Source organism: Mesoplodon densirostris, chromosome 15, assembly GCF_025265405.1.
Source record: "Mesoplodon densirostris isolate mMesDen1 chromosome 15, mMesDen1 primary haplotype, whole genome shotgun sequence".
NCBI lineage: Eukaryota > Metazoa > Chordata > Mammalia > Artiodactyla > Ziphiidae > Mesoplodon > Mesoplodon densirostris.
In genome coordinates this window covers 12,048,281-12,063,983 of record NC_082675.1, presented here as the reverse complement: position 1 = coordinate 12,063,983, position 15,703 = coordinate 12,048,281, and the positions used below count along the sequence as shown (strand labels likewise).

At 46.6% G+C, this 15,703-nt stretch overlaps 1 protein-coding gene across 1 annotated transcript in view; it reads right to left on the bottom strand.

Moving 5' to 3' along the window:
• Positions 1–15,703, bottom strand: part of NOS1 (nitric oxide synthase 1) — an 88,445-nt gene that overhangs the window by 38,156 nt on the left and 34,586 nt on the right. The window contains exons 3-9 of the mRNA XM_060118327.1: positions 14,704–14,832; positions 13,225–13,370; positions 11,873–12,035; positions 10,783–10,874; positions 7,890–8,031; positions 5,170–5,309; positions 2,783–2,957 (exon numbers count right to left, since the gene is read on the bottom strand). Of these exons, the coding sequence (XP_059974310.1) occupies positions 2,783–2,957; positions 5,170–5,309; positions 7,890–8,031; positions 10,783–10,874; positions 11,873–12,035; positions 13,225–13,370; positions 14,704–14,832 (987 nt within the window). The remainder of the gene's footprint in view (positions 1–2,782; positions 2,958–5,169; positions 5,310–7,889; positions 8,032–10,782; positions 10,875–11,872; positions 12,036–13,224; positions 13,371–14,703; positions 14,833–15,703) is intronic.

Genomic DNA, 15,703 nt, shown 5'->3' with positions numbered 1-15,703 from the left:
AGAGGTGGCATACAGGTGAGTCCCAAATGATGAGAAGAAGCAAGACATTTGTAAATCTTGGGAGGGAATGTTCTATGCAGAGAGAACAGCATGCAAAGACCCTGGGGTGGGATCAGGCTTGCGCTGAGGTACAGAAAGAAGGCCAGTGTATTTGGAGGGTAGGGAGCCAGGGGGAGTTGGTGAGAGAGAGATGCAGGACTGGATTATGCTAGATGTGCTAAGGAGTGAGGATTTTATTCCAAATATGATGAGGAGGGTCTTTGGGGGACTTTAAGGAGAGATGTGGGTCTGGAAGTGACATGAGCTGCTTTCTAGTAGGAAAAGCTCTCCACCCATCCTGTTCCATCTCCAGTGTGGCCACTGCCTGGAATCTAGATCATGGGTATTTTGAGTTCATGGGGATGCCTGCCTACTCCACTTGACAGATGAGGAAACTGAGGCTCAGAGAGCTGCAGAGACTTGCTCACAGGCCACAGAGCCAGTTGGCCTCGGGGCTGGAGCCCAGGGAGATGCGTAATGCCCAAGACCTGGGAGCGGCTCCCCAGCTGGCAGATTCCTTTGGCAAAACTACTCGGAGAAAACAACTCCTGACATTTATCTTACAGCTCCAGCTAAGCTGATGTCAGGAGGAGGGAAGACCCAATAGCAAATCCATTCATTAGAGCCTGGCTTCTCACTTCCTCTGTCAATTCTAGTCACTTGTGGGAACCTAGGTCTCATTATGGGGTTAGAAAGTGACAATTTCTCAAGTTTGGGTAAATCGCTTCCCAGCCCCAGATGTCAACATTTGTACATAATGGCAGTTAGAACTGGAAGGCTGGGGTGGAAGCGTGTCTCATTTAAGTTACCCAGTGACTACTCTTTGCAATCGAAATGTAAGCAGGGATCACAATAGCAGACATTAATTTACTCTTTTGAGGCTGAGGTGTTAGGGTCTGTTTGGGGTCTTTTAGTGATGATACAAACACAGAGAGTAAGAAATTCGCTGCTGTACATAAATAAATATAAAACTTGAGTTATTTTATAAAAGAAGAGAGTGTGTACAGCCAGTCATGCTGCTATTGTTACTTCTACAGCATTATTTTGGTTAAAAGAATAGAAATTAGTTGCAAGAAAGTGCAAATATATATATATATATATATATATATATATATATGACTTTAAAAATTCCCAAATATGACTTGAGCCACATTTCTGGAAATTGCCTGGAAATGTTTTTTCCTTTCCTGCCAGGAGTTTGTATAAATCAGTGGCTTCCCAGTAGAATCTTCTGGGGAGCTTTGAAAAATACTGGTGCCTGGGCTCCACCCTGGAGCACTTTCATCCAAATTCTGAGGAGTGGGACCCCAGCATAATAAAACTCCCTAGATAATTCCAGTGTGTGGTGAGGCTGAGGACTCCTGGTTCTGTTTTCCAGGCCAGCACCCATGGAATTTTTTTAAATTGAGATAAAATTGACATATAACATTATGTGTATTTCAGGTGTGAGAGATATTGGTTTGATACATTTATATATTGCAATATGATTACCGCTGTAGGGTTAGTTAACACCTTTATCCAATCAAATAATTACCATTTCTTTTTTGTGGTGAGAACAATTAAGATCTAGTCTCTTAGCAACTCTGAAATTTACAACAGTATCATTGTTGAGTATAATCACTATGCTGTGCATTAAATCTCCAGGAATTATTTATCTGCTAGTTGCAGGTTTGTACACTTCCACCACACCTTCCCCAGTTCTCCTGCCCCGCCTCCCCAGCCCCTGGTAATCACCACTCTACTCTCTGTTTTGGGGAGTTTGGCTTTTTTAGATTCCACACATACGGGAGATCATGTAGTATTTGTCTTTCTCTGTCTGATTTATCTCACTTAGCATAATGCCCTTAAGGTCTACCCAGGTGAACACCCATGGATTTTAATAATATAAACCTAACGCTTGTTTCCGAGTTCGAATTTTGCCCTGTGCTTTATTTACTGCGTGATGTAGGCTCAGCACTTAACTTCTCTGTTTCTCAGTGTTCTCTTTTGAAACAAGGCCAATCACAGCAGACTGTGGTTACAAACAACATTTGCTGACAAAACCACAGCAATCCTGATGCTTTCACCAAAGTGGAGCTCCAGGGAGCAGTCCGCCCCAGCACTCTTTTGTAGATCAGGATGACTCAGCCCTGGAGAGAATCAGAACCTCCACCCAGAAATGTACATGGTGGGGAATCACTGTCAAGCCTTGTTTTTTAAATAAAAGAGACCAAAAATGTCCCATGTTCATGGGTCGTTCTCAAAACCTCTAACAAGGCTTGACACTGACAGGCAGTGCAGTAGAATGCTTATGAACTCGGATCATAAAGCCAGACTGCCGGGGTGAGGGGAAGAAACAAAAGCCAGACTGGGTTCACATCCCAGCTCTGCCACTCCCTAGCTGTATGATCTTGAGCTCATCGTCATTTTAACCCTCCCAAAGGCCTCAGTTTCCTCATCTGTGAAAGGGGAATTATCACACCTGGAGGTTGTGGTAAGGATTAAATGAGCACCTAATACATGCAAAGTGCTTGGAGTGGTGCCGAGCACACAGTACACGTACTCTTCTTTTTTTTTTTTGTAGTACACATACTCTTAATGCCACGGAAGGCTTCACAAAGGCCAGGGGGCATCCCCAGAATTGCAGATTCTGTTTTAACCTCTTCTAGTTTCCAAGCCCCAAAGCTCAGCTGTGGGAAAGGACAGTTGAGCCCATCCCCTTTGCCTCTGCTTCTGCATCATGATGACCAAGAAGGGACTTCACCTCCAGGATGTTGTATCGGGAGCTGTCACAGTAGTCGCGGACGCCAATCTCTGTGCCCATGTACCAGCCGCTGAAGGGACAGGCACTGAACTCCAGGCCGCCGATCTCCAGGAGCATGTTTGACACAGCGGGGAGGCCGTACCACTTCAGCCCAAGGTCCTTGAACCATTCAAACCTGCAGAGAGAAACACAGCCCAGCTCACCATGGGGCAGGAGCCTCATGGGAAGACACACAGGCGGGATATCCTTAGTCTGGGGATGCTGAAATGCCAGTGACTGACTGGGACTTACTATGCCAGAATCTAATTCCTGGGCTCGTATCAGACCTGTGGGATCACAGCTTCCACAGCTGGGGCCTGAGAATATGCACTTTACCATGTTTCCCAGGTGGATTTGGATGGACATCCAGGCCTGGGAACAATTGCCTTGGGCTGCTGTTTATCTACTAAACCCACCCTGAAGGTGAATCTAGGAGAAAGTGAGCATTGCTGAGTTCCTTCTGACCTCAGGACCTTTGCACGGCAGTTCCTTCCTTCTCTTTCCCTTCTGTGCCTGTTCAGCTCTTACCCTCCTTTCATTCTCAGCTAAAATGCTATTGACTCTGGGAAGCCTTCCCTTATGCCTGATCTGGGTTGGGTCAGGAAGCTTTATGCCTCTAGGTACCATAAAATTTATTTTGCAGCATTTTATTGGAATTAAGTGGTTATTTGGGTAACTGATCTCCTCCTTGAGACTGAAAGCACTGTGGAGGTGGGGACCAAGTCATCTACAAAACCCAGCACAATGCCTGGCCCAGACTGGGAATAATAAACAGTATCAAATGAATGAATGAATGAAGGTCAAGTTTCACCAGGGAGACTGGGTAAGTTCCCAGATATTGGGCAGTGTCAGGAGCCTCAGGACACTTGCTCCCTCTCCAGGGCCTGGACTAGGGTGAGGCAAGTAAAGCACTAGCCTTGGGTGCAAAATTTAAGGGGGCACCAACAAACCCAGGGATCAAGATCAATACTATTAACTTATTTACACAATATTCTAAATTAATTCCATGTTTTTTTAAAAAATCAAAATTAATGCAAAAAAAAGTCCATGACAAACAAAATATCAAAACTTTAAATAGGGCTTCCCTGGTGGCGCAGTGGTTGGGAGTCCACCTGCCGATGCAGGGGACACGGGTTTGTGCCCCGGTCCTGGAAGATCCCACATGCCGCGTAGCGGCTGGACCCGTGAGCCACAGCTGCTGAGCCTGCGCATCGGGAGCCTGTGCTCCGCAACAGGAGAGGCCACAACAGTGAGAGGCGGGAGTATCGCAAAAAAAAAAAAAAAAAAAACAACTTTAAATAAAGACAGGCTCCCACCTTGCCCTAACTCGCCTCACTTGCTTCCCCCTAATTTCAGCCCTGACCTGGTCTTTGTTTAAAGTTTTGATATATTTAAAAAGTTAATTTTTATTTTAAAAAATATTACATTAAAATACTATTTATCTTGATGATTGGGTTTTTTTTTTTTTTTTGGTGCTTCCCCCATCAATTTTGCCCCTGAGGCCAGGGTCTTACTGTGGAGTTTCTTTACTCTCGAAAAGTGTAAATTCTATTTGTGCTGCTGGCCACAGCCCTCATAGCCCCATCCCAGCCCCAAATTGCTTTTGACCTTGAGCTGCGTCAGGTCACATAGAGTTTTAAATGGCTCCCTCTATTTAAAATTTGTGCCCACAAAGACACGGGAGGTGCTTCTGCTCTTTCAGCCCTTAGGGTTGGAAAAAGGGCAGGTCCAGGTTGATGGCTTAGGAGTGGGGTAAGGAGGGAGATTTTTTTTTTAACTGAAGTATTGTTGATGTACAATATTATATAAGTTACAGGTGTACAATATAGTGATTCACAATTTTTAAAGGTTATACTCCATTTATAGTTATTATAAAACACTGGCTATCTTCCCTATGTTTTACTGTATCTCCTTGAGGTTTATTTATTTTATACATAATAGTTTGTACCTCTTAATCCCCTACCCCTATATTGCCCCTCTCCCCTCTGGTAACCACTAGTTTATTCTCTATATCTGTGAGTCTGCTTCTTTTTTGTTATATTCACTAGTTTGTTGTACTTTTTAGAGTCTACATAGAAGTGATATCATACAGTATTTGTCTTTCTCTATCTGACTTACAAGGAGGGAGATTTTGATTCAGAAAAGATGGTGGTCCTTGGGCTGGGGAAGGAGGAATTATTGATGTTGAGGGAGCTCACCTTGCCCTGGGCCCATGATGAGGGTAGGAACCAAGACCCCCTTTCAGCCTCTGTCTGGGCTGGAGAGAGAGCCAGGGGTGCAGGGTTGGGTAGAGAGGGGCACTGGGTAAATCCACCCACCCTCACCCACCCCATGCCAGTCCCTCTTACTTGGGGTGCCTGATGGGCACTTCCAGCACCAGCTCTGGAGGAATCTGGAAGAGCTCAGGGTCATTGCCGTTGGCCTGGAGCAGGAGTGGCAGGACATCGAAGCGGCTTCTTGGGGGTTTCCAGCCCTGCTGGATGCAGATCTGCAACCAGATCTGCCAGGTCAGGACACCATGCCCCAGACCCTCCAGACACAACAGCAATGGGGGGAGGGGCAGAGGTCCCAGTGCAAGCCCGCCAGCAGCCCCCCTGGAGGCTCTGGGTCACGGCCACCTTCTTTATGAAGTTCTCCCTGACATCATCAGGTAACTAGTATAACTTTCTGTGGTCCCACGGGACAGAAAGCAAACGTGTCCTCCAGCCCCTCACTAGGTTATGTTTTCCAGGTCTTCCCTGCCAACTGGGAACTCTGGGAGCAAGGGACTGAACTGACTCTTGCATCTGTGGTGCCCTGGCACAGTGCTGGGCACGCCTACGCACTTGCTCTGGAAGTGTTTGCATCCGGTGCCTAAGACATGAAGAAAATCTACCAGATTTGATGAGGGCAGATCTCTCAGAAGGACCACATAAAATGCATCTGTTAGAGCAGCTATCCTATCAAAATATAAAGCGAGCCACATAGTAATTTAAAATTTTCTACCAGCCACATTTTAAAAATTAAAAAAAAAAAAAACCCAGAGCAAAACCTGGTGAAAATAATATATCATTTAAAAAAGTTTTAATTTCAATAATATTTAATTAAATTAAATAATGATGGGGCTTCCCTGGTAGCACAGTGGTTGAGAGTCCGCCTGCTGATGCAGGGGACACGCGTTCGTGCCCCGATCCGGGAAAATCCCGCATGCCGCGGAGTGGCTGGGCCCGTGAGCCATGGCCGCTGAACCTGCGCGTCCGGAGCCTGTGCCCCGCAACGGGAGAGGCCACAATAGTGAGAGGCCCGCGTACCGCAAAAAAAAAAAAAAAAAAAAAAAAGAATTATAGCACGATATTAATTATAGTAACAGTAATTAATTATAGTAACAGCAATTTATTAATACTGTACTAAAAGCATTACTATATCAAATATTAATATCATTAGGTATTAATATATTATTATATATGGCATATATATAATATATATGGCATATATTAATAGTAATAATATATTAATAGTATATTTGACATTAAAATTAAATATGCAATTCATTTATTAATCCAATAAAATATAAAAATTTATAATATATAACATAATTAAACACCAACTGTTTAATAATAAATTATTAAATAAATTATTAATATTAATATATTTAAAGATGTTTAACATAAAATTAACTATACTTATTAATACAATAAAATGTATTAATTTATTAATAAATAGAAATAGATTAGCCCGATATTATCCACAATATTATTTTTCAATAGGTAATCAAGATACAAATTACTAATGAGATCTTTTCCACTCTTTTTTTGTTCCCTGTCTCTGAGACCGTGTTATTTACACTTAGGGCATGTCTCAGTTTGGACTCGCCACATTTCAAGTGGTCACTAGCTACATGCAGCCAGTGGCTGCCGTACTGGGTGAGGGGTTTTGAAAGTTACAATTCTGTGGTTATGTTTGGGGTGACTCTTTCTGCTGGGTTAGTAGACAGAGGAAGCACAGAAGCATGGGTTTAGAACATGTTGTGTCAGTGAGGTTCCTGGAGACAGAAGGAGAGGGAGAGGCCATGGTGTTTCTGTTCCGGCGGCCACAAGGACAAGGTCAGCCAAGTATACAGTTAGAGGTCAGCCAAGTGGAGCAGAGAGTCCGGCTGAGGCTAAAAGACACAGGTCTGACTCCTGGTCGCCCTGGTTATAGCCCCCTCCCCAGGATAGTAATATTTTAAAAAGAAAAGCCACTTGCAAATGAAGTCAGCAGTGATGAGGGTGTGGGCTGGCCCTTGGCCTAAGCAGCTCCCTCGTGGGGTGGAGTTTGAGGGGGGTTTGAGGAAAGAACGAAGATAAAGCAGCATGGCGGCTGAGTGGGTGACAAATAAAGGAGGTACCAGGTCTGTGTGCGTGAGATATTCCAGGCATGGGCTCTGCCTATTATGTCTCCTGTGGGCATAGCTTGTGGAAGCTTCCAGGCCTTACCTGTGCTATCCGCCCACATCGCCACCTAGAAGGAGCCCTGGATGGGGAGAAGGTGGTATTCATGTTCCTAGTGGCTTTTATGAACTGACTTGGGCTGCCAGCAACCGTGGTGGTACTGGAGAGTCCAGTCTGTCCAGAGGGGGGTTGGGTAGGGAGAAATGTTGTACAAGGAAATGAATGAATGAATGAAGGGTATGAGTCTGACATATTACCCAACTCAGAAAAGATGATGTCAGACATGGCTTCCACATGTCAGTTCCTCTCCTCCCAGGGGAAGGCAGGAGATTGGAACTGTACTTCTAGCTTTTCCTCTGCTCCTTTAGTAGCCTTGGATAATGTGTTTGGCCTTGGTGAGACTCAGTCTACTCATCTGTGAAATGGGGCAATAGTTCCCATCATGAGGGTCGGGCAAGGTAATGGCCTGAAAATGACCAAATGACCAGCTGTAGCAGAACCAGCAGGACTAGAGGCAGACAGAGCAGGAGCTCTGGAGATGAGTAAGCTGTACCACACCGACCACTCTCCCTACGATAATATTAAACTAAGAAAAGTCTGTGGATAAAGACAGTTTGGGAAGATGAGAGACCAGCTGGGGGAGGAGTGGGGGCACGCACCTCTGTGAACTGCACGCTGGCTGGATCCCCCAGGATGGAGCCGTCGGGCTGCTTGTAGCCAGCATAGCGGATGAGCTGGGAGTTCCAGACTCGAAAGTCATGCTTGCCATCGGTCCTCTGGGGAAATATGGTGATGGCAGATCTGTGGCGGAGAGAGGGGGACGTTTGGCACCAGGGCTGGGCTTGCACTTTGGGGACATAGTGGAAAAAGTGTCGTCCAGGCCAATGAGTGCATAAGGCTCAGGGCCCACGGTGCAGCTGTTGGAAGGGGAGGGACCTTGCCCTGTCTCTCCACTGGACCGCTGGGTGAGGAGGGGTGGAGGGTAGGAGGCCTGGTGCCAGCTCACTGAAGGAAAGAGAATGCGTCTCTAACTGGAGACTTCCAAACAATCTTGACTTGGGCCAGTTTTCCAGAAAGTTCTTTTGCAGCAGGTAATCCTCAGGGAAAAAAACATCAGATCCTGTTTCCTTTCGAGAGCTCACCACTGATTCCCAGTTTTAGTCTTTCTTTTACCACCATCACTATTTATTGTCCCATTTGCTCACCTCCTGTACCACAGCAAAGTCTACAGATTTACGATTAATAAGAAATCAACTTCCATTTGTACTCGTATTTATTTACTTTGAAAGAAAACTGAAGATCGCCCCTGGCCTTGCCCACCTAAATAGGCAACTGTGAGACCGTGTACTGTTATTAAATTGTAGAAAGATGTGGTTGCCTATGGAAGGCACCTCACTGGAGCCCTGCTCCCTTTTTGTTAAAAGGGAAATCAGCGTTTTGGAGAGCTGTTATAATGATGCCTTATCCTCTTTGGTACCATCAGAAGGACTGAAACAAATGGAAAGGACAGTAATTTTTTCACAAAGTGGTTTGATAGTGTCTCCTGCCAGGAGCTCCTGTTACCTGGACTCATCAGTTCCATCCACGGACCAAATCCTAGGCTATGGAAACCACATCCTGGCTTGTGTCAACATGGGGATGACATCATAGGTCCAACCCAAAGCTCACAGATCTGCTCCCATTCACATCCTGCCCCTGGGATCCTGCCCTGCTGCTCCCTTGCTTGGAGTCTGTTTCTGCTGTCATGTACCCAATTTCAAGGCCCGATTCAAATTTGCTTTCTCCACACAGCATCCCCTGTCTTATCTAGTTCCCAGGGCCTCCTTTTGAGCACATTTAGGTCATACTGTCTGCACAAGACAACATTGCATTTAATACTGCAGGGAGTGGAGTGTCACACCTCGGGGTGAGTCTAGGACCCAGGCTGAAGGCGGAAGTCATACAGAGCCAAAGATGCTCTTAAAAATCTCTTAGCAAAGGTGCCATATTGGAGATGAACACAGACTGAGTAAAATTGTGAGCATTTCCCTCCAGCATTAAACCACATGTCTGTTTCTTCGGTTGAGCAGCAGATAAAGCCTGTTTGTGTTTGTTTATATATATTTAAAAAGTGTGTTTAGAAACTCCAGAATCTCACACAGTGGGGTGGGATGCTTACTCTGTGTGTGGGAATGAGCCCAATGGAAGACGTGGAACAGGTTTACACCTCCCATCTCCCAAGCCTCCTAAGCATAATGTCGCATAATGGCAAGTCTAATGCCCTGTACTGTTTGAATTACATCTCTCTCCCTCCCTTCATCTCCCTTGTCCACCTTCCTCCTTTAGGCTTAGATAGTTTCTATACATGGTATACATTCTCTTATGGCCTCTCATCATGTCCAGATGTGTAGTTTCAAACTTGTAAAAAAAAAAAAAAATTAGCCAAACATTTCATCAATAGAATATCTCATTTAGACCCGCCCCCCCAACACAGAATTGAAAAAAGTAAAGGTGCACTGCCTGCCCTGTGGCGATCCCCGCCCCATATTACCCCATCACAGCACCATTTGAAAACTACCAAAATAACCCATAAACTCCTTGAGGCCAAGACCTTGACTGGGCCCTCCTTTAATGGTAGGATATGCAGGAGGGCTCTTTATTGTTTTCTGAGGGGTGAGGTCTTTTAGGAAAAAGATCTGAATACTAATTTCCCAAGCAGGCCCTGGGCTTACATTACAGGGTCTTTTCCTATTGGTGGGCTCGGCTGGCAAACACCATTTCCTTCTCAAGGAAGAGACTTGTCCAAGAAAGCCCATGCTTAATGCCAATAGGTCACTTTGGGGATGAGCTCAGTGTAGCCTGAGGGCTTGTGGGAATATCCCTGCAGTGGTCCTGCATGGCCCCAAGATGGGGCTGGTCCTCAGCTGCTGGGAACAGATGCAGGGGCAGGACTGAGGGAGTAGGATTAACAACTGTCACCGCCTGTCTGCGGGGCCCCGGCTGTTCCCTTCTAGCTGCTCCTCTCCCAGCTGAGGCTTGCCAGTGTGGAAGCCACCAGCTCACATTGGCGCCTTCCTGCCTTGGCCTGTATCCTGTGGCTCTATTCTTCGCGGGCGGCAAAAGGAGTCCCAGGTGTGGCTCAGCTCGGTGGAACCAGAAACGGTGGTCCCCACAGCAGCGGGAAGAGAAATTGCCTTTTAAACCCAGGGAGCCTCAGAGGCGGCTCCAGGCAACAGAGCAGGAGCTGGTAAAAGCAGGTCACCACTGGCAATGGGATTTTCCTATTCCTGGGAATCTGAAACATCCCTTCCTGTTTCCTCCGTGGGTGATACTGAACTGTAGGATAAACATGATTTTGGTTGCTGTAGTCTTGCACACCACACGGAGTCTGTTTCTCCCGGGAGAGAAGGCACATGCTGGTTAGAACGTGGATGCCAGGCTACCTCTCTCGGCTTGACACCTGTCCCCGGGAAAAGAGGGGGAGAATTTCCTTCACAGGGGAGTGAACGCCAGACCCAAGGGTCAACAATGGGGGGGACATCAGACTCCGCATCCCTAAGCGGGTCAGCTCACCTGAGGTTCCCTTTGTTGGTGGCATATTTGATATGGTTACAGATGTAGTTGAACATCCCGTGAGCCGTGGTACAGTCGCGGGCATCGAACACCTGCAAGGGGGTATATCGTGGGAGTGATCACCTCCTCCTTCCCCATTCACCACCCCCAGGGCAGCCCTCCCAATGGAGGAGCGCCCAGAGCCCACCCCGGCTGCTGCGCCCCTGGGGTAGCGAGCATCTCATTACCGAGCCCCAGGCTGGGTTTTATCTTTTTTTCTACCCTAATAACTATGGCCAGTCAAGCCAGGAAAAATCCCCTAAAAGTAGGCATGGAGTGCAAGTGAATGTAGGAAAGGGATGCTGAACAGAGGAGGGGCTTTAAATGGGCCGCCTGTATCTCCTATGAGGTTCCTAGAGATTAGGAACTTAAAAATAAAACAACAACAAAAAAACCAGACACCCCCCGCCCCGAGACTGATAACTAATCTACTTCCAAAATGAAACTATTCCCTAGAGGGAAAAAAAAATCACACCAGGGGACACAGAATCTAATGCTTTTAGGGAGTAGGCAGATAATGTAAATAAGGAAAGAGAGGAGGTATAAGACAAAAGGGGCAAGTGGGGTCTGTAGTAAACTGGAGAGTATAAGCCCTACCTAGAGACATCAAATTCAATTTTTTTTTTTTTTTTTTTTTTTTTTTTTTGTGGTACGCGGGCCTCTCACTGTTGTGGCCCCTCCCGTTGCGGAGCACAGGCTCCGGACGTGCAGGCCCAGCGGCCATGGCTCACGGGCCCAGCCGCTCCGCGGCATGTGGGATCCTCCCGGACCGGGGCACGAACCCATGTCCCGTGCATTGGCAGGTGGACTCTCAACCACTGTGCCACCAGGGAAGCCCCAAATTCAATTTTTAAAAAAGATTGTTTGGGCTAAATAAGATATAAGCCAGATTCAGTCATGATCTGAGAATTTGGGACCCCATGATCACCGTCTGAGAGTTCACCGTAGCCACCAAGTGCCCTTGCTAGGAGCTGACCCTTTTAAAAGCTCATTCCTCCCCCCCACAACCCCACCAAAGGGCTCTTCATAGTATCTGAACCTGACTGCCCACCTGCAGCTTGGACCACTGGATCCGGCCGACGCAGCGGGAGGCATTCCTCCAGGCGTGCTTGGCCCCATAGATGAGCTCTGTGTCCTTGAGCTGGTAGGTGCTGGTGGTTTCAATCTCTTTGCTCACCTCTTCCAGCCTCTCCATATGGGCTTTGGAGCCGAATCTGAGGGATGAGGGAAGAGAGAAGAGACATGGGAGCATCACCCTCTCTACTAAATTAGAGGTTGGTGGAAGGAGTGAGCCAGAAGCCACAGAGTCTGGATTGATATCTGGACACAACAGTTTCAGCATAAAGCAGAGACTGGCAAACTCAAATGCCTACAAAGGCCCGGCAGTGTACGTATGACTGAACTGGCTGGATGGGGACTGCAGCAAACAGGTGAGCCTACGCCTGGTCCAAAGGGGGCAGCCCCAACTCTGCTCTAGCCTGCTGTTGTCTATGGGGGCCTGGTACTGCCAGATCTTCTTTCAAGAGAAACTGGAAATCTGATTTTTAAAGGCAACTCTTCTAATTTTTAAATGGTGGCAATAAACTGAATTTTAGAAAGTTAAAAAATTCTTATGAAAAGGTTCAGGTTCACAAAAAGGTATAGAGAATAATGTAATGAATACCCATGTCCCAAGCCTAAGAAATGATAAATAAATAAGAAAATATATTATAGTTCCTTGGGGACTACTGTGCACTGTAGCCCACTTTCTTTCCAGGAGTGACTGCTGTTTTGAATGTGGCATCTAGCATTCTCACGCTTTTGTTTATATTTTGCCACTTGTGTATCTATCCCCTAAATCACGTATAGTATTTTTCTGCATGTTTAAAAAGTTTATGTAAATGAGGCTGTCCTGAATGTATCCTTCTACAGCCTGTCCTTTTCTTCCTTTGCTCAAAGTTATTTAGGAGCTTCATTTCCATGAACATGCAGAGTTTTAACCTGTTCATGTTCACAGCTGTATAGTATTCCATTACAGAAAATGCCACAGTTTACTTACACATTCTCCTATCAATGGAGTTGAGATTGTTTCCAGTTGGCTCTTTAATTTTTTTTTCCTATTCTAACAATGTTTCGGTGAACATTCTTATGCAGGCCTTCTTGTGAACAAGTGTGAGAGTTTCTTTAGGGAATATACATACCCAGGTGTGGAACTGCTTGAAAAGCTTCAAATTTAAGCAACACTTTGCAGGCTAAACAAAAACACTTCTAGGGGCCAGATTTGGCCCTTGGACCACCAGTTTTTGACCTCTGTGCATGGCAGGCAGAGGCCTTATGCTCAGGTCTTGGTTCACCTATCTGCACATTTGGACCTGGAGTCTTTGTACCCAGTACCCGGTCTTCCCAGTGTAGACATGAACTTGCCTTTTAATTGATGAGTAGTACTGATCAATAAACTCTTTGGCAAGAGGGAAGAGCTGTTCTTTTGTGCGGACGTCTTCAGGCCTTCGTATTTGCTGAGAAGGAAGCATGATGGACCCCATACAGATGTGCTCGGTGCACCCCGTTCCCTGGAAGGAAAAGAGATTTGGGCTATTACTTCGTTTCACCCAACTGTGGCACGTGTAGGGTTGTGGACCTGGATCTGACATTCGTGGTGGAGTTTCCCTGGTTTTAATTCCCAAAGCGGATTTCACACATACCAGCTTCTCGTCACTGTTGGACCTGGTTATCAGCCCAAGTAAGGAAAGGGCAAGCATCAGTTTAAGGTCCTGGATGTGTTTGCTCTACTTAACCGGGGGGAGGGGGGCTCTGTGACTGTCATCCCCTGGGAAGCAGACCCATTGGTGCTGAATCCCCCAATATGTTTTGATCCCCTGTTGGTCAAGAAGGAGCTCGTAGAGTAATTATAGGAACTTGTTAGAATGTGTCTGTGGGATGTTGATTGCAGAACACAGCCCTAATTCTCCCCTCCCTGTATTCACACCCTTTGCTATGTGGCTTTACAGCAATTCTCATCACGAGGTAAAGCCTCTTCCCTCTCCTTTTGAATCTGGGCTGGTTTGGGCCAACAGAATATGGCAGAAGTGACACTGTGCCCATTCTGCGTCTAGACCCCAAGAGATCTTACACATTTCTGCTCATTCTCTCGGGACGCCGCAACCAGCATGTGAAGGAGACCAAGCTAGCTTGCTGGAGGACGAGAGGCCGCATGGTGCAGAGCTGAGTTACCCCAGCCAGGGCCACCCTAGACCAGCCTGCCGAGAGCTGACCCCTCAGATGATCGCAGAAGCAGGAGATCAGCAGAACCACACAGCCCATCTGCAGGCTTTTGGAGAATAATAAGTGGTGGTTGTTTTAGGTCACTAATTTTGGGGGAAGGTTGTTACACTCCAATAGCTAACTGATACAACATTCCTCCAGGAGGTCCATTTTCCAGAACGATGTAAAACAACAGATTGGTGGATTGACTTAAAAATATATAAAATTTAGAGGACAGACTGAAAACCAAGAAGGGTTTGTGCAAAACTCCATCAGTGGTCGGATTGTGTGAGAGAAAAAGAACGTACTTAGAACCAGCAACTCCCCTTTTGAGTACAAGGGACACAAATAAAAAGTATTTGCACAAGTAAGTATCCACCAGTGGTTCTCAAATGGGGATGAATTTCCCACCCAGGGGACATCTGGTAATGTCTGAAGACATATTTGGTTGTCACAACTTGGTGGGGGGGGTACTGGCATCTGGCTGGCACAGGTCAGGGGTGATGCTCAACATCCTATAATGCACAGGTTGGTCCCCACGATAATGCACAGGTTGGTCCCCACGATAAGAATTACTCAGTCCCATGTGTGGATATTGCTGGGGTTGAGAAACCCTGGTCTCCCCCTTGCTGGGTTACTCACCAACGTGCTCTTAAGGTGGAGGGTGTCAGAGAGAACCACACTGGTCTCCCAGTTCTTGACCTTGAGGAAGCGAGGGCACTTGGAGGGGCTGCCATTCTTTGTGGGAGACTGTTTTCCCGAGGCAGGGGGCTGGAGGAGAGAATAAAGATGAGATATTATGCATTTGAGGGCACTGGAAGATTGTTTCCATTGGGATGGGGAGAGGTGATGCTCTTCCTGGAATCTGTCGCCAGTCACCAACTGTCTTGTATGTGTATGGACACATACAAGGTAGCTGGGAACTTGGTCCCTCTACCTGAGGCACCATGGAAGAATGTTTCAGGTTCTGTTCTGGGGAGAGGGGTCAGGAACTCAAAGGTGGTCTCTCTGGCATCTAGCACAGGGTCTGGCACATAGCAGGGACTTAATGAACGTTTGTGGAATGAATAAGTGACTGAAAGAACACTGTCAGTGATAACAGCCCTCAGGGCGGAGGAATCAAACCTGAGGCTGGGTCAAGTTACTTGGATTTCTGGGCCTTCCTGCCATAGCCCGAACTCACCATTTCGGGCAAGTACTGGGAAAACAAAAAGTTTATGTGAGAAAAGTTTAAAGCATAGAATACTTTCCCCCGATTTCAGGTTTCTGCTTTTCAAAAAGGCCAAACACGTCCCTGCCTCCGGCCTTCGCACTTACTGTTCTCTCCATCTTGAATGTCTTCAGTGATCCATTTGTCTTCACCTCTGTAAGCAAACTGTCCAGTAGGTGAGCGGGGATAAGCTTGGGCTGACAAATGTCAGCCCGTATCCATTTTGAACTTCATCGATAAGGATCACATTCTGTCTTGGCTGTTTCTGAGTGGTTGTCTATCTGCCTGGGCAGAGGTGTGCTCGTGCATCAGACAAGCATCAGCAACTCTAAGGGACAGGCAGCAGGCACACCCTGATGCAACAACCGAGCAAGGGAGGGGAGAAGATGAGACAATGTTGTGTCACTCAGGCCAAAGAGTAGAGCAGTGGGC